Raw genomic sequence first — 10,250 nt, forward strand, 5'->3', positions numbered from 1 at the left:
GACTCCGTACTTGACGCTTCAAAGCCATGAATCACGATCCGAATGGCCGAGTTGAATATTATCTCCCGCGTCAGTGAAAGTTTCAAGTGGTCCATGAGGGGGAGACGGAGTTGCGAGTGTGGGCGTCGATTAGCCTGCTAGCTAGCACCAGCTATCGGGACGACCCAGACTCCAGTAGATAGCTTGGATGTGAATACACCCCAGGAATTGAAAATAAACGGTGACGACCAGACACTTCCTTCGAAGGTCATGCATGTTGCAGAGAAAGAAAGAAGAGCCACTGCCGAGCCACCATGTCACTGTCACTGCAAATTAAGGTTACATGCACGGTCACATGATGTATTCGCGCTTTTCGGGACATCCTGTGTTCCCACGGTTGAACAAGTGAACCCGAACGACCAGCAGATGTCGTCGGTATCAAGCACCCCAGCTTCGAAAATTACACGGCCAGCCCTCTTTACCCCAAAGAGACCACTCTCATCGCTGTCTAATACTTCTGCACCTCAGACCCTCTTACCATCGACTCACAAACGCTACAAGGCACCCGTCACTGTTGAATCTCGACCGAGAAACTACGTTGGTAGGCCCAAACCAACGTTAGCCACAGTACCTGGAACACCGGTTAAGGAGGGTACTGATGGTGGACCTCGCACTCCTGGCACGCCACGCTCAAAGAGTCGACAGGGAGCGGAAAGTCCGACACTCATGCCTGCGATGAGTGAAATGGATGTCAGCAACGTTGACCCAGAGGAGGTTCTTGTCGACTCCCAGACGGTCGAAGCTGGTGATATATCAGGAGAGCTGGATGAGGCATTGCTGAAGACGATTCAGGTGGACCACGGAAAACGGGACAAGGTCATGGTTTCCATCAGGTATGATTAGTTTGAAGAGCCGATCATCGACATTTTGCTAACCGCTATCTCTCCACTCAGAATCCGTCCTACAGATAAACAGTCAGCCTGGAAGTCTACGCCAGGTTCCAACTCCATACAACTGAACCCAGCTCATGCTCGAAATCCCAACCTGATGTCAGCCACCACTTCTACTAACTCTGCAACACCGACCACGTTCCACTTCGATTCTATTCTTACAGGAACTCCAAACAAACCTATTTACACCACCGTTGCACGGTCACACGTTCATGCTGCCATGGAGGGCTTCAACGCCGTTATATTTGCCTATGGACAAACCGCTTCAGGAAAGACATACACTCTATCCGGCGACGAGGACGAGCCGGGTATCATACCTCGTGCGATGCGTGACGTTTTCGGCTACATCAAACGTACTGCAGATAGAGAGTATCTTCTCCGTTGTTCCTACCTGGAAATTTACAACGAGACCATACACGATCTTCTCGCTCCACCTGGTTCTGGGAACCAGGTTCAGATTCAAGGTGGGAATGGCTCGGAGATCATCCTGTCTCCATTACGGGAAGAGGTGGTAACAAGCTTGAAGGGAGTAAACGAGGTTTTAAAAAGAGGAGAGAGACATCGACGAACTGCCTGCACAGATTGGAATGACAGGAGCAGTCGGAGTCATAGTGTGTTCAGACTTGTCGTCGAAAGTAGGGAACGAGGGTGTGGTCCTGTGGATGAGACCGAGTTGCGTGCGCCGAGTCGTAGTGGGCGTGCTACACCAGGACCGGGTGCTACGGGTTCAAGATTACAAGCACGAGAAGGGAAGAGTGTACAGACTTCCATTTTGGTACGTCCCGTTCACGTTTCTGTGGATACAAAATCAACCGAGTTTGTAGAGTCTCATAGATCTTGCTGGGTCGGAGAAAGCCACTTCAGACAAGGACCGTACTAGGGAAGGGAAATACATCAATACCAGGTTGGTCGCACCTCGAACCTTTTGAAGCTGCGAAGTAACTCCCTCAATCTAGTCTCTTGACCCTCGGGACAGTGATTGGAACACTTTCTGAAAACGCCGCTAAGAACAAGAGGTATTGTGATATGCCTCTTGCCAGTGACCCCCCATATCTAATGCGACAGTCCGTCAGCGATCATGTACCGTACCGAAACAGTAAGCTCACGCGAATGCTGCAGCCATCGTTGGCCGGTAACGCTCGCATCAGCGTCATATGCACGATCAATCCAGACCCAGCAGCTGTTGCAGAGAGTACCAGCACCCTCAGTTTTGCAAAGCGGGTTAAAGGCGTCAAGGTCAGGAGACTTTCATTTTGGTGTGGGTTTCGAAAAAAAAAGCATCGCTGAATCGTTTGTGTCCTTTTAGCTGAATGCACAGAAGAAAGAGATCTTAGATACGGATGCGTTGATTGAACGATACCGCAAAGAGATTGAAGATCTCAAGAGAAGGTTGGCGGAGAAGGAAGCTGTCAGCGATGCTCCCGCTCGCATGCGAAGACTTTCTGCTCAAGAGGTGAGCACGGATCGGTTGCAGAAAGAAGCGGGTTTTGGTTCTCAACCGTTGGTGTACAACAGAAACAGGACGAATCCAAAGCCATGAAGGAACTCAACGACAGGATTCAACAACTCACGAAGCTTATTTTGACGAGCAACACCATTGAGGAGGGCGGATCGGAATCGAGGCCCGCCAGCCCGGTCAAAGTCGACTTCGATATGTCGCCGTACCAGGTTAGTTTGATTTCTTCAACTGTCTGGAAACAGATGTTCATCCGTTCCGTCCAGCTTCAACAAGAGCTTCTCTCCGCCCGATTGCAACTTGAGACCCAAGCACGACAGATCCTTTCTCTGGAAGCAGCACTTGAACAGCCGCCTGTTGACGATGGGAACGACAAAATAATCGCTGAGCAGTCGGAAAAAATCCGTGAGTTGGAGATTGTCACTCGAGGAACGCGAGAGGATGGAGGCGATATAGGTGAATTTGCAGAGACACTCAAAAACCTGAGAGCAGAAGTAGAGAGGGAAGTGAGAGCTACAGTAGAAAGGGAATGGGCAGCAAAAGTCGAAGAGGAGAAACGCAGAAGAGAGGAAGGGCAAAAATGGGCTGAGGAAGTCGTGAAGGAACTCGAAAAAGAGAAGAAGGTATTGTTGCTATCTTTTTCATCATAGGTCCGAGCGATGACCAAGACGCCACTTTTTGACCAGAATCGAATCAAGCTCGAAGATGAACGTCGTGCGCTTGCCGCATTCGTGAGCAAGTTCGACTCGTTAGGACTAGGATTGACTCTTCCAAGCTCATCGCCCTCACGACGAACGAGTAGTATTATTCCACCGATGCCTTCACCTCGAGGAGCTGCTGCTGCTTTTGCGGAACGTAAACATCTACGAAGTCTCCGTTCCCGCAAAAATCAACTTCAGGATGAGGACGATAGACTCATCCCGTTCCCAACTGGTGATTCGATGCAGACCGTTGATTCCAACACCAGCATGTCTACGGCCACGACTGCAGTTTCTCTAGATACCGAGTTCGATTTGAGGCTAAGCTTGGGGGAAGACAGTCCTTTCAAGTTAGAAGTTTGTGGGGGAAAGATGTTGCCCAGTCTACTCGAGGAAGAGTGGGGCACTATGTTGGAGGCGGAAACTGGCGACGTAAGCTTCGAGGGCGAAGTTCGCGTTGGATCTCCGACAAAGACCATAAGGGTTTCGAAGGGATTACCGCTAGTGCGTAACAAGGAGAACCTGCCGGCGTAGAGATGCTTGATGCTCATTTCCACCTTTGTGTTGCATAATCTATCCCGCATCTATGTGCAGTTTGCTATCCATTTACGCTTGGCTTTCTTGCACAACCTTCATACATATCTGCTCTCGTGTGTTATGACTGCATTGATTGCATGGTTAACTTTGTATTGTTTCCCTGCCTCGGACGAAAGACTATTAAAGAAATCAACTCTTTCCCTTCACACATTTGGGAGATTGACTGCGATATACTCCCTATGAACCGAGCTCTGCTTCGGGCTCAACATTAACACTATTGCTACTACCTTCCCGTGTTAATGTAAAGATCTCTTCAGCTAGCTTTTCTCGCTCCTCGGATGTCTTGAAAACCGTCGCTAGTTCAAATCGTCCATCACAAGCTTTCCTGTACTCTTCAACGCGTGTTGACTTGATTGATTGCAAGAACGCTATAACATCGAGGGCAGTCTAGAATGGTGAAACGTTAGCATCGGCACGTAGGAACGGGAAGTAAAGTTCTTCACCTTGACATCGAGCTTCACATCCTCAGCGGTACTCAGCGTCATAAACGCAACCCCCTCCGCCTCATCTGTCGGGGATTCGAGCACCTTACTCAATACCCTGGATGCAGCTAGTATAGCTTGACAAGATCCCGAGTGTTGTTGGAGGTATTGCGAATTGAACGTCATCAGTGAAACTTCTGGCGGGAGTATCCTGTCTACTTCATCCTTGAATACCCGGATTGGATCAACGGAAGACGGGGAGGATGACTGTGCAGGTAACGAAGACGCTTTTCGACGTCTATCAGCTTGAAGTCATTCTGACTATCGACCTGACAACACACCTAATTTCCGTGCATGCGCGACTCTGAAATGAACTTCTGGATGGTCCTTGGCAAGTTTCCGAGCCCGGTTCAATGCCTGGATAGCTTGTAGGAGTTTGTCTACGTTAAGGGCACGATGCTGTGAGCTACGTGTAAGACTACAATGAAAAATACGCACCTCGTCTGACAGCAACATCGTACACGCAACCCAGGACATCTACATCTTGCACATCCAATTCAACGAGGGGTTGCAATAGCTTTGCGGCTCTTTCAAGCGGATCCTCGCACGCTAAGAGCTTGAGGCCGTCGGGGTCCTCGTCTTTGGCTGGACTCGGTTCGAGGCCCTTGTCTTCGTTTGAGTTGGCATTCGCAGCAGCTGCGGAGATGCACTCAATTAAGAGAGTGGCGAGCAGACGAAGGGAAGCGAAGAATAATACCTTTCTTTACCTCCTCAATTTTTTGCGCAGCTTTCTTCGCTTTCTTTTTGGCTTTATCTGAGAGTTTCACTGAAAAGTAGTGAGATCGGGCGAAAGACTTGCGGGAGAATGCCTACAAGACGACGCTGGTGTTTTCAGACTGGGATCATCGTGCACCGCAACGAAGATCTATCGTCGTTACTCATTAAGTGGACTTCGCAGGGTGTACAGACAGCTTACACGGCTAGCGGAGGTTGCGGCTTTAATGTAGGCGACATTGGACCGAAGACGATCTTCCCATTCCAATAAACTATTCACAAACACAAAGCGGTTTGAGGTCAGGTTGAAGGGGAAAGTAAGATTAGCAACGTACTTGAGATAGATAATGATATTAAATTTACGCAGCGAGTAACCGTGGAAGTCGTACTGGTCATCGTCGAATTCATCGAATATCTAAATAAAGGAAACCGGTGAGTAAGCTACAACAGGGTTTCCAGATAAGCCGGGCTGGACCTTTTGAACAACGATATACTTTTTGAGTGCCAAATGCAGCCTTCCGCTTCTGTATTGCGCATCTGCTTGCTCTAGTAGATAGAGTAACGACTGCATATCTTGCAAGTCGCTCCCTGGACTGGTGGCATCTTTCTGAAAAGTAACGAGTATTAGTCAAGTTCAGTATTCGAGAAAATCACTCACTTTCGTAAATAACCCAAAGACCTTCTCAGCCTCCTCCGGTCTTCCGGCCCTGAGCAAGTATTTTCCGCTCTTAGTGTTAAGGAAGCGATCCTGACCATCCAAGGCTCTTGCCTCCTCCATCGCTCCCGCAGCTCTAATTGGGTCTCCCGCACGCTTGAAAATACGTGCACGGAGCATGTACAGTTCGGGCAAAGTGGGTGTGTGAGCTAGAGCAACGTCGAGAAGGGATAGGGCTTTTGAGTGTTGCGAGAGGTAGGAGTAATGCTGCGCGAGGTAATATAAGGTCCAAAGATATGTTATCGGTTCTGATGTCGATGGGGAAGTTGAAGAAGAAGGATCTGTGGGAGGAGTATTGTCTTCTTTGGCTTGTTCCACAATATCCTGGATGATTTGGAGCTTCTCTGGGTCACTGTAGAGGGACTTGATGTCCGCGAATAGTGAGGGTATACCTTTCGTCAATCCAGCGACAAGGTAGGCGCGAGCGAGGTTGTAGAAGCTGAGAATACTGTCATCACCTGCGAAAGACGCAGGAGCTATTGTTAAAGATAAACGTTTTGGAGCGGTGGCCTTTGGTAGCTGAACGGCAAAATCTTGAAGGACCTTGAGGGCTTGAGCTGGGTGAGTGGAGAGGTTGATGCCGAGATTCGAAAGATAACCATGGTAATAATCATAACATTCTGAATTATGTTCGATGAGAACACGCCATGAGTGTTCTGCGTCCGAGGACCCAAGTTTGGAAGTAAGACGAGCTGTATGTTATCGTGAGTGAATAGCTTTTGCAGACGTGTTTCGACGATCCCCGACCTCTGAATTCCATTATAGCCGTCTTGTCTACTATTGCCCTCTCTTTAGCATTGGTATCGAGTAATGATAACGCATCCGACCACTCTCCTAGTGCTTCCAGAAGCCGTACATGGTACACCAAGGTTTCCGAATGCTCGATATCGTAGTCCGGTAAGTTCTGAGGGACATGAGCTCACAATATCTCAAACAGGCGAATATGAAAATCACCTTGAGCGTCCTCTCATAATTCTCCAGGACTTTCTTCGCCTCCAAAAGATTTCCACCAAGATGATAGGCGACTGCCAGGGCGATCCAATTTTGCCTCAGCATCGGTCGCATTCTAAGAAGTTTATACCGCGTCTCCACAAGGCCGTCGTAAAGTCGAAGATGAGTTTGCAACTGTGCTGCGTCGCGAAGAATGTTCAGATTTTCCTGCCCTCGGTTGTACTTAATATATCTTTCCTTTGAAACATCTCGTGAACACGCACTTTATCGAACTTCAACGCCTGGGTATATGATTTTAGAGCCTCTTCATAGTTTTTTTCGCCCTTTTGTATCAGCCCGAAAACGTGCCAAACGATATGGGAGGTTAAATCTAATCTAACACCCTTCTTTACCATCTCTATTCCTTCATCGCGTCTTCCCATATGTGTGAGTATGAGCCCTTTCATGCACAATGTTTCTGCACTACGATTGTCAATAAAGGACGTCTCTAGTGTCGATTTGAAGGAACTGACCGCCATGTTCAGGAATTTTCTTCAGTATTTGATCTGAGGTTTTGATGCCCTTTTTCAATTGCCGAGTTTCGTACAATGTCAAAAGTTCCTTAAAGAGAGTAGCTTCTTTAGACGGTAGAGTTCGTTTTGGGGGAATCTTGCTCATGAAGCCGTGAACGTGAAGGGAAAGAGGTGTGGTACAGAGGTAACAGCAACAAACAACGCCCTCAACGTCAACGGTCAAGTTGATGGACCATACATGATGATGGGACCCGACTGTCAGAAAACGACGTATGTCCGCACCACTGCTCAACTTCCATGATCTCAGAGAAATGGACGGAAGATATTTTTGGACGACGCAAAAGAGAGGAGTTACTCATGGGGCAACACTATCGTTTCTACATGTTCACGGTGCTTCTCCGAACGACCGGGACGGTCTCCCAACCATTTGGTCCGCAAACAGCGCTATCTTTGGAGTTCATGGAACGTCGTAGACGATCCAAGGCTTTCAAGCTCGCAGGGGATCACATCAATACCGATGTAAATTTCCTAACCTACTACACCATCATCATGATATCTACCAAGAAATTTTATCACACCGACTTCTTATGGTTTTGGCAAGGAAATCCGCATGAATTCGGTGGTATATTGACTTTGTAGGTTACGTGTATGAGGTCCATGCGATTCAACGCTGCTATCAGAGCGGACACGGTTATGAGAACATATGAGCCTCGCAAAGTCATCCAGAAGTAATCCCCGTCACACATTGACCATTTGGAACTTGGTAGATGACGGGAGATTGGGAGGAAAGACCCACGATGGATAGAACTTTCTGCGAGCTCCAGATCTGTGAAATGTCACAGTTGGTGCAGTCTTGTTCAGAAGCTTTATCAACTCGACACATGAGCTACATGTGAGTTTTGACACTCCCAGGTATGGATAAGTGACCAGCTGTTTCAAGTGGATGTGCAAGAGTAAAGCGATTTCGGCATGGATGGACACGTTGAACCGAGTGATCGTGGTGGCTCCCGCTTCACATCCTTGGCATAGGGTGTTTACAATCGTCTCCTTGTTCTGCTGGGTATATGGTTTTGCAGGGGGAGACTCGGAAAGGAGGAGATCCAATGTGTTTTGGAACGCCTCTTTACGTACGTCAAAAGTGTATTGAGATGATGATGATGATGGTACATGGGCCATGGTTTTCAACGGCGTAGAACTGAACCTCGGAGTCAAGGGTGTAACAGGACCTGTGAGAGGAGGCGAGACCCAGCAATGTCATGGCTGACTGGACCAGCCGCAAGGATTTTGGTACCCATCGGTGATACTTAGTACCTGTGGATAATGCTGAGTCGTACTTAGTGCAAGTGGGCAGGTAACAGGGACTTACCCAGATTTTTGTCAATTTCTTTTAACCGTTCGTACTCACCATATTCATTGGTGTCTGGAAGGAATTTGAGCTCCACCAGAAACAGAAACACCCCGAAGAGTTTGTCTGCATCATCCATGTTGAAATCCTGTTGTTCTTTACTGGCGATTTCGATGACACGTTGCATTGCTCGCCACACATCAATGTTTTACGACGCCCAATCGGTGGCCTCATCAGTGTTCTTATATGCGGCAAGGAGGCGGTCTTGATGGCGTTTGAGCACCCCCTTATTGACTTTGGCCTTGAAAGCCTCAAAACCAAACTTATGAAGGCGAAAAACAAGCGTGATCACTTGGGAGGTGGCGTCGGTGGGGAAAGCTGATGGGTGAGGAGGGGGTGCTTGAACGATCCACACAACGAATCTCATCGAGGACATCGCTGAGATGTTTCTTTGTCCGTCGTAGAATATCATCGGTCGTCCGGTTGAAAGTGAAGTAGATTTTTGTCACGAGCGAAGTGTTTGTGGTGTTTGAAGTCATGGATATAGCAACAGCAGCAAGGATGGGTTGTAATGATACACGCGAGGGTATCGACGAGTGTTCTTATGCGCTCATTAAGCGGCTGATCTACATTGAGGGACTCCGCGTCCTGGTACTCAGTATCCGACTGTCTAATAGTTTCGCGGGATGATCGACGAAGGAACAATGCCAGATACTCAATGATTAGCTCGGGATCATTAGCGTCCACAGTTCGTGCGGGAGGGTCAAGGTAGGGATTTGAGGCGGGCAGGGTTTGATGCTCGCCAGGTGCAGGGGTGGAAGGAATAAAAGGTGTAGATGAGGAGCCAGCGGAAGGACTCGGAGCTGGTGTCGGTGCGCAACGAGGGTGTGGAACAGTCCAACTAGACTTAGACTTGGACCTCATGGGAGCTGGCCCTCCCAAACGGCCAGGGGTAAAAGGTGTGCCAGTGACCTGTGCGTAGCTAGGTTTGACTTTTGAGCTCTTGCTAGTCGACTCGAGAGTGCGGATATGTATATTAGGAACTTGTGTTGAAAAACACTTCGAGGGATCAAGACTGACCACTCCCAACGGCAGAGACGGATGGACTAGAAGCGCGAAATGTCGAGACATTCACACTTCCGGTCCCTGCATGTTCACCAGTAGCCCTTCCACGACTCCTCCTGCCTCTGGATCCACCACCTGAGCCTCCATGTGTGTTCGTGCCAGCGCCATAGATGGATGGTACATTCGAAGAAGAATCTGAACGGACAGTTTGAGAGCGATGGTTCTCGAACCTATGGTGCCGCTTGTATGAGACTATGTTCCACTGTGCTTCGTTGCCTGCGGGTAACATATATTGTCAATTGTTCCGTTGATAGTAAGAAGAGGAGAACAATAAGGATTATAAGCTCACCTCCACTCGGTGCTGTTGGCCCTCTTGTTTCTTCTAGCATGGGAGAAGATCGATCAATAGAATGACATCGAAACGACGAGTGTCAGGGAAGAGAAACAGAGGAGACCAAGATTTTAGGCTCACTAGTCTTAGGATGACTCGTTTGTTCAAGTTCGAGCTTTTGGTTCAGATTAGTTGACATTAGGACCTGATGAGATGAACGAAGTCTGACTCTAAGGCGTAGCCCCCTATCAGAGACTCGGACTTAAAAACGGAAAGAGTCGAAAGTTGGTCCCTGTTGATCCATGTGCTCAAAGGAGAAATCACGTTCTTCTAGCTCTTCAAGGCTTTCCGGACTACACCACCAGCTTCAAGCCAATTCGATGACCGAAAATCAGTGTGGAGGGGACTATGAAGTAAACCATAATCAGCGGAATCGGTAAAGTTGGTGGTAGTAA

General features: G+C 48.4%; 7 protein-coding genes across 7 annotated transcripts; 2 read left to right on the forward strand and 5 right to left on the reverse strand.

Annotated features, from left to right (window-relative positions):
• The first annotated feature begins 353 nt into the window (after positions 1-353).
• E1B28_008248 (uncharacterized protein) lies at positions 354-3,736 on the forward strand. Its single transcript, XM_043153033.1, has 9 exons — positions 354-872; positions 933-1,704; positions 1,754-1,833; positions 1,886-1,945; positions 2,003-2,165; positions 2,236-2,382; positions 2,445-2,597; positions 2,652-3,008; positions 3,072-3,736. Exons 1-9 carry the CDS (start codon positions 406-408, stop codon positions 3,615-3,617), a joined length of 2,745 nt encoding a protein of 914 aa, XP_043008316.1. The 5' UTR covers positions 354-405; the 3' UTR covers positions 3,618-3,736.
• Positions 3,737-7,261, reverse strand: E1B28_008249 (uncharacterized protein). Its single transcript, XM_043153034.1, has 14 exons — positions 7,055-7,261; positions 6,806-6,999; positions 6,546-6,749; positions 6,339-6,495; positions 5,535-6,283; positions 5,352-5,483; positions 5,212-5,291; positions 5,079-5,148; positions 4,976-5,027; positions 4,860-4,928; positions 4,601-4,798; positions 4,444-4,542; positions 4,124-4,389; positions 3,737-4,067 (listed from the first exon to the last, which is right to left on the reverse strand). Exons 1-14 carry the CDS (start codon positions 7,197-7,199, stop codon positions 3,858-3,860), a joined length of 2,625 nt encoding a protein of 874 aa, XP_043008317.1. The 5' UTR covers positions 7,200-7,261; the 3' UTR covers positions 3,737-3,857.
• Positions 7,262-7,351: 90 nt separating this feature from the next.
• E1B28_008250 (uncharacterized protein) lies at positions 7,352-7,693 on the forward strand (the record flags this gene model as incomplete). Its single annotated transcript, XM_043153035.1, has 1 exon — positions 7,352-7,693. One exon carries the CDS (start codon positions 7,352-7,354, stop codon positions 7,691-7,693), a length of 342 nt encoding a protein of 113 aa, XP_043008318.1.
• A 99-nt stretch (positions 7,694-7,792) lies between these two features.
• E1B28_008251 (uncharacterized protein) lies at positions 7,793-8,468 on the reverse strand (the record flags this gene model as incomplete). The annotated part of the gene is made up of 3 exons (XM_043153036.1): positions 7,793-8,280; positions 8,359-8,365; positions 8,460-8,468. 3 exons carry the CDS (start codon positions 8,466-8,468, stop codon positions 7,793-7,795), a joined length of 504 nt encoding a protein of 167 aa, XP_043008319.1.
• Positions 8,469-8,607: 139 nt separating this feature from the next.
• On the reverse strand, positions 8,608-8,835 carry E1B28_008252 (uncharacterized protein; the record flags this gene model as incomplete). Its single annotated transcript, XM_043153037.1, has 1 exon — positions 8,608-8,835. One exon carries the CDS (start codon positions 8,833-8,835, stop codon positions 8,608-8,610), a length of 228 nt encoding a protein of 75 aa, XP_043008320.1.
• Positions 8,836-8,867: 32 nt separating this feature from the next.
• Positions 8,868-9,323, reverse strand: E1B28_008253 (uncharacterized protein; the record flags this gene model as incomplete). The annotated part of the gene is made up of 1 exon (XM_043153038.1): positions 8,868-9,323. One exon carries the CDS (start codon positions 9,321-9,323, stop codon positions 8,868-8,870), a length of 456 nt encoding a protein of 151 aa, XP_043008321.1.
• On the reverse strand, positions 9,300-10,247 carry E1B28_008254 (uncharacterized protein). The gene is made up of 3 exons (XM_043153039.1): positions 9,937-10,247; positions 9,814-9,846; positions 9,300-9,740 (listed from the first exon to the last, which is right to left on the reverse strand). The coding sequence occupies exons 1-3, from the start codon at positions 9,992-9,994 to the stop codon at positions 9,469-9,471; spliced, it is 363 nt and encodes a 120-aa protein (XP_043008322.1). The 5' UTR covers positions 9,995-10,247; the 3' UTR covers positions 9,300-9,468.
• Between the last annotated feature and the right edge of the window lie 3 nt (positions 10,248-10,250).

The sequence above is a fragment of the Marasmius oreades genome, chromosome 5 (genome assembly GCF_018924745.1).
Source record: "Marasmius oreades isolate 03SP1 chromosome 5, whole genome shotgun sequence".
Taxonomy (NCBI): Eukaryota; Fungi; Basidiomycota; class Agaricomycetes; order Agaricales; family Marasmiaceae; genus Marasmius; species Marasmius oreades.

What these genes read in the sequence shown, in the direction of transcription:
- E1B28_008254 (XM_043153039.1), bottom strand. Translation starts at nt 9,994, where the DNA reads ATGTCAACTAATCTGAACCAAAAGCTCGAACTTGAACAAACGAGTCAT. An exon ending in AACGAGTCATCCTAAGACTA is followed by an intron (nt 9,847 to 9,936) that starts GTGAGCCTAAAA and finishes CTCCCATGCTAG; the next exon opens with AAGAAACAAGAGGGCCAACA. An exon ending in GCCAACAGCACCGAGTGGAG is followed by an intron (nt 9,741 to 9,813) that starts GTGAGCTTATAA and finishes TGTTACCCGCAG; the next exon opens with GCAACGAAGCACAGTGGAAC.
- E1B28_008248 (XM_043153033.1), top strand. Translation starts at nt 406, where the DNA reads ATGTCGTCGGTATCAAGCACCCCAGCTTCGAAAATTACACGGCCAGCC. An exon ending in GGGAAATACATCAATACCAG is followed by an intron (nt 1,834 to 1,885) that starts GTTGGTCGCACC and finishes CCCTCAATCTAG; the next exon opens with TCTCTTGACCCTCGGGACAG. An exon ending in TCGATATGTCGCCGTACCAG is followed by an intron (nt 2,598 to 2,651) that starts GTTAGTTTGATT and finishes CGTTCCGTCCAG; the next exon opens with CTTCAACAAGAGCTTCTCTC.
- E1B28_008249 (XM_043153034.1), bottom strand. Translation starts at nt 7,199, where the DNA reads ATGAGCAAGATTCCCCCAAAACGAACTCTACCGTCTAAAGAAGCTACT. An exon ending in CCGCAACCTCCGCTAGCCGT is followed by an intron (nt 5,028 to 5,078) that starts GTAAGCTGTCTG and finishes TAACGACGATAG; the next exon opens with ATCTTCGTTGCGGTGCACGA. An exon ending in ATGTGAAGCTCGATGTCAAG is followed by an intron (nt 4,068 to 4,123) that starts GTGAAGAACTTT and finishes TCACCATTCTAG; the next exon opens with ACTGCCCTCGATGTTATAGC.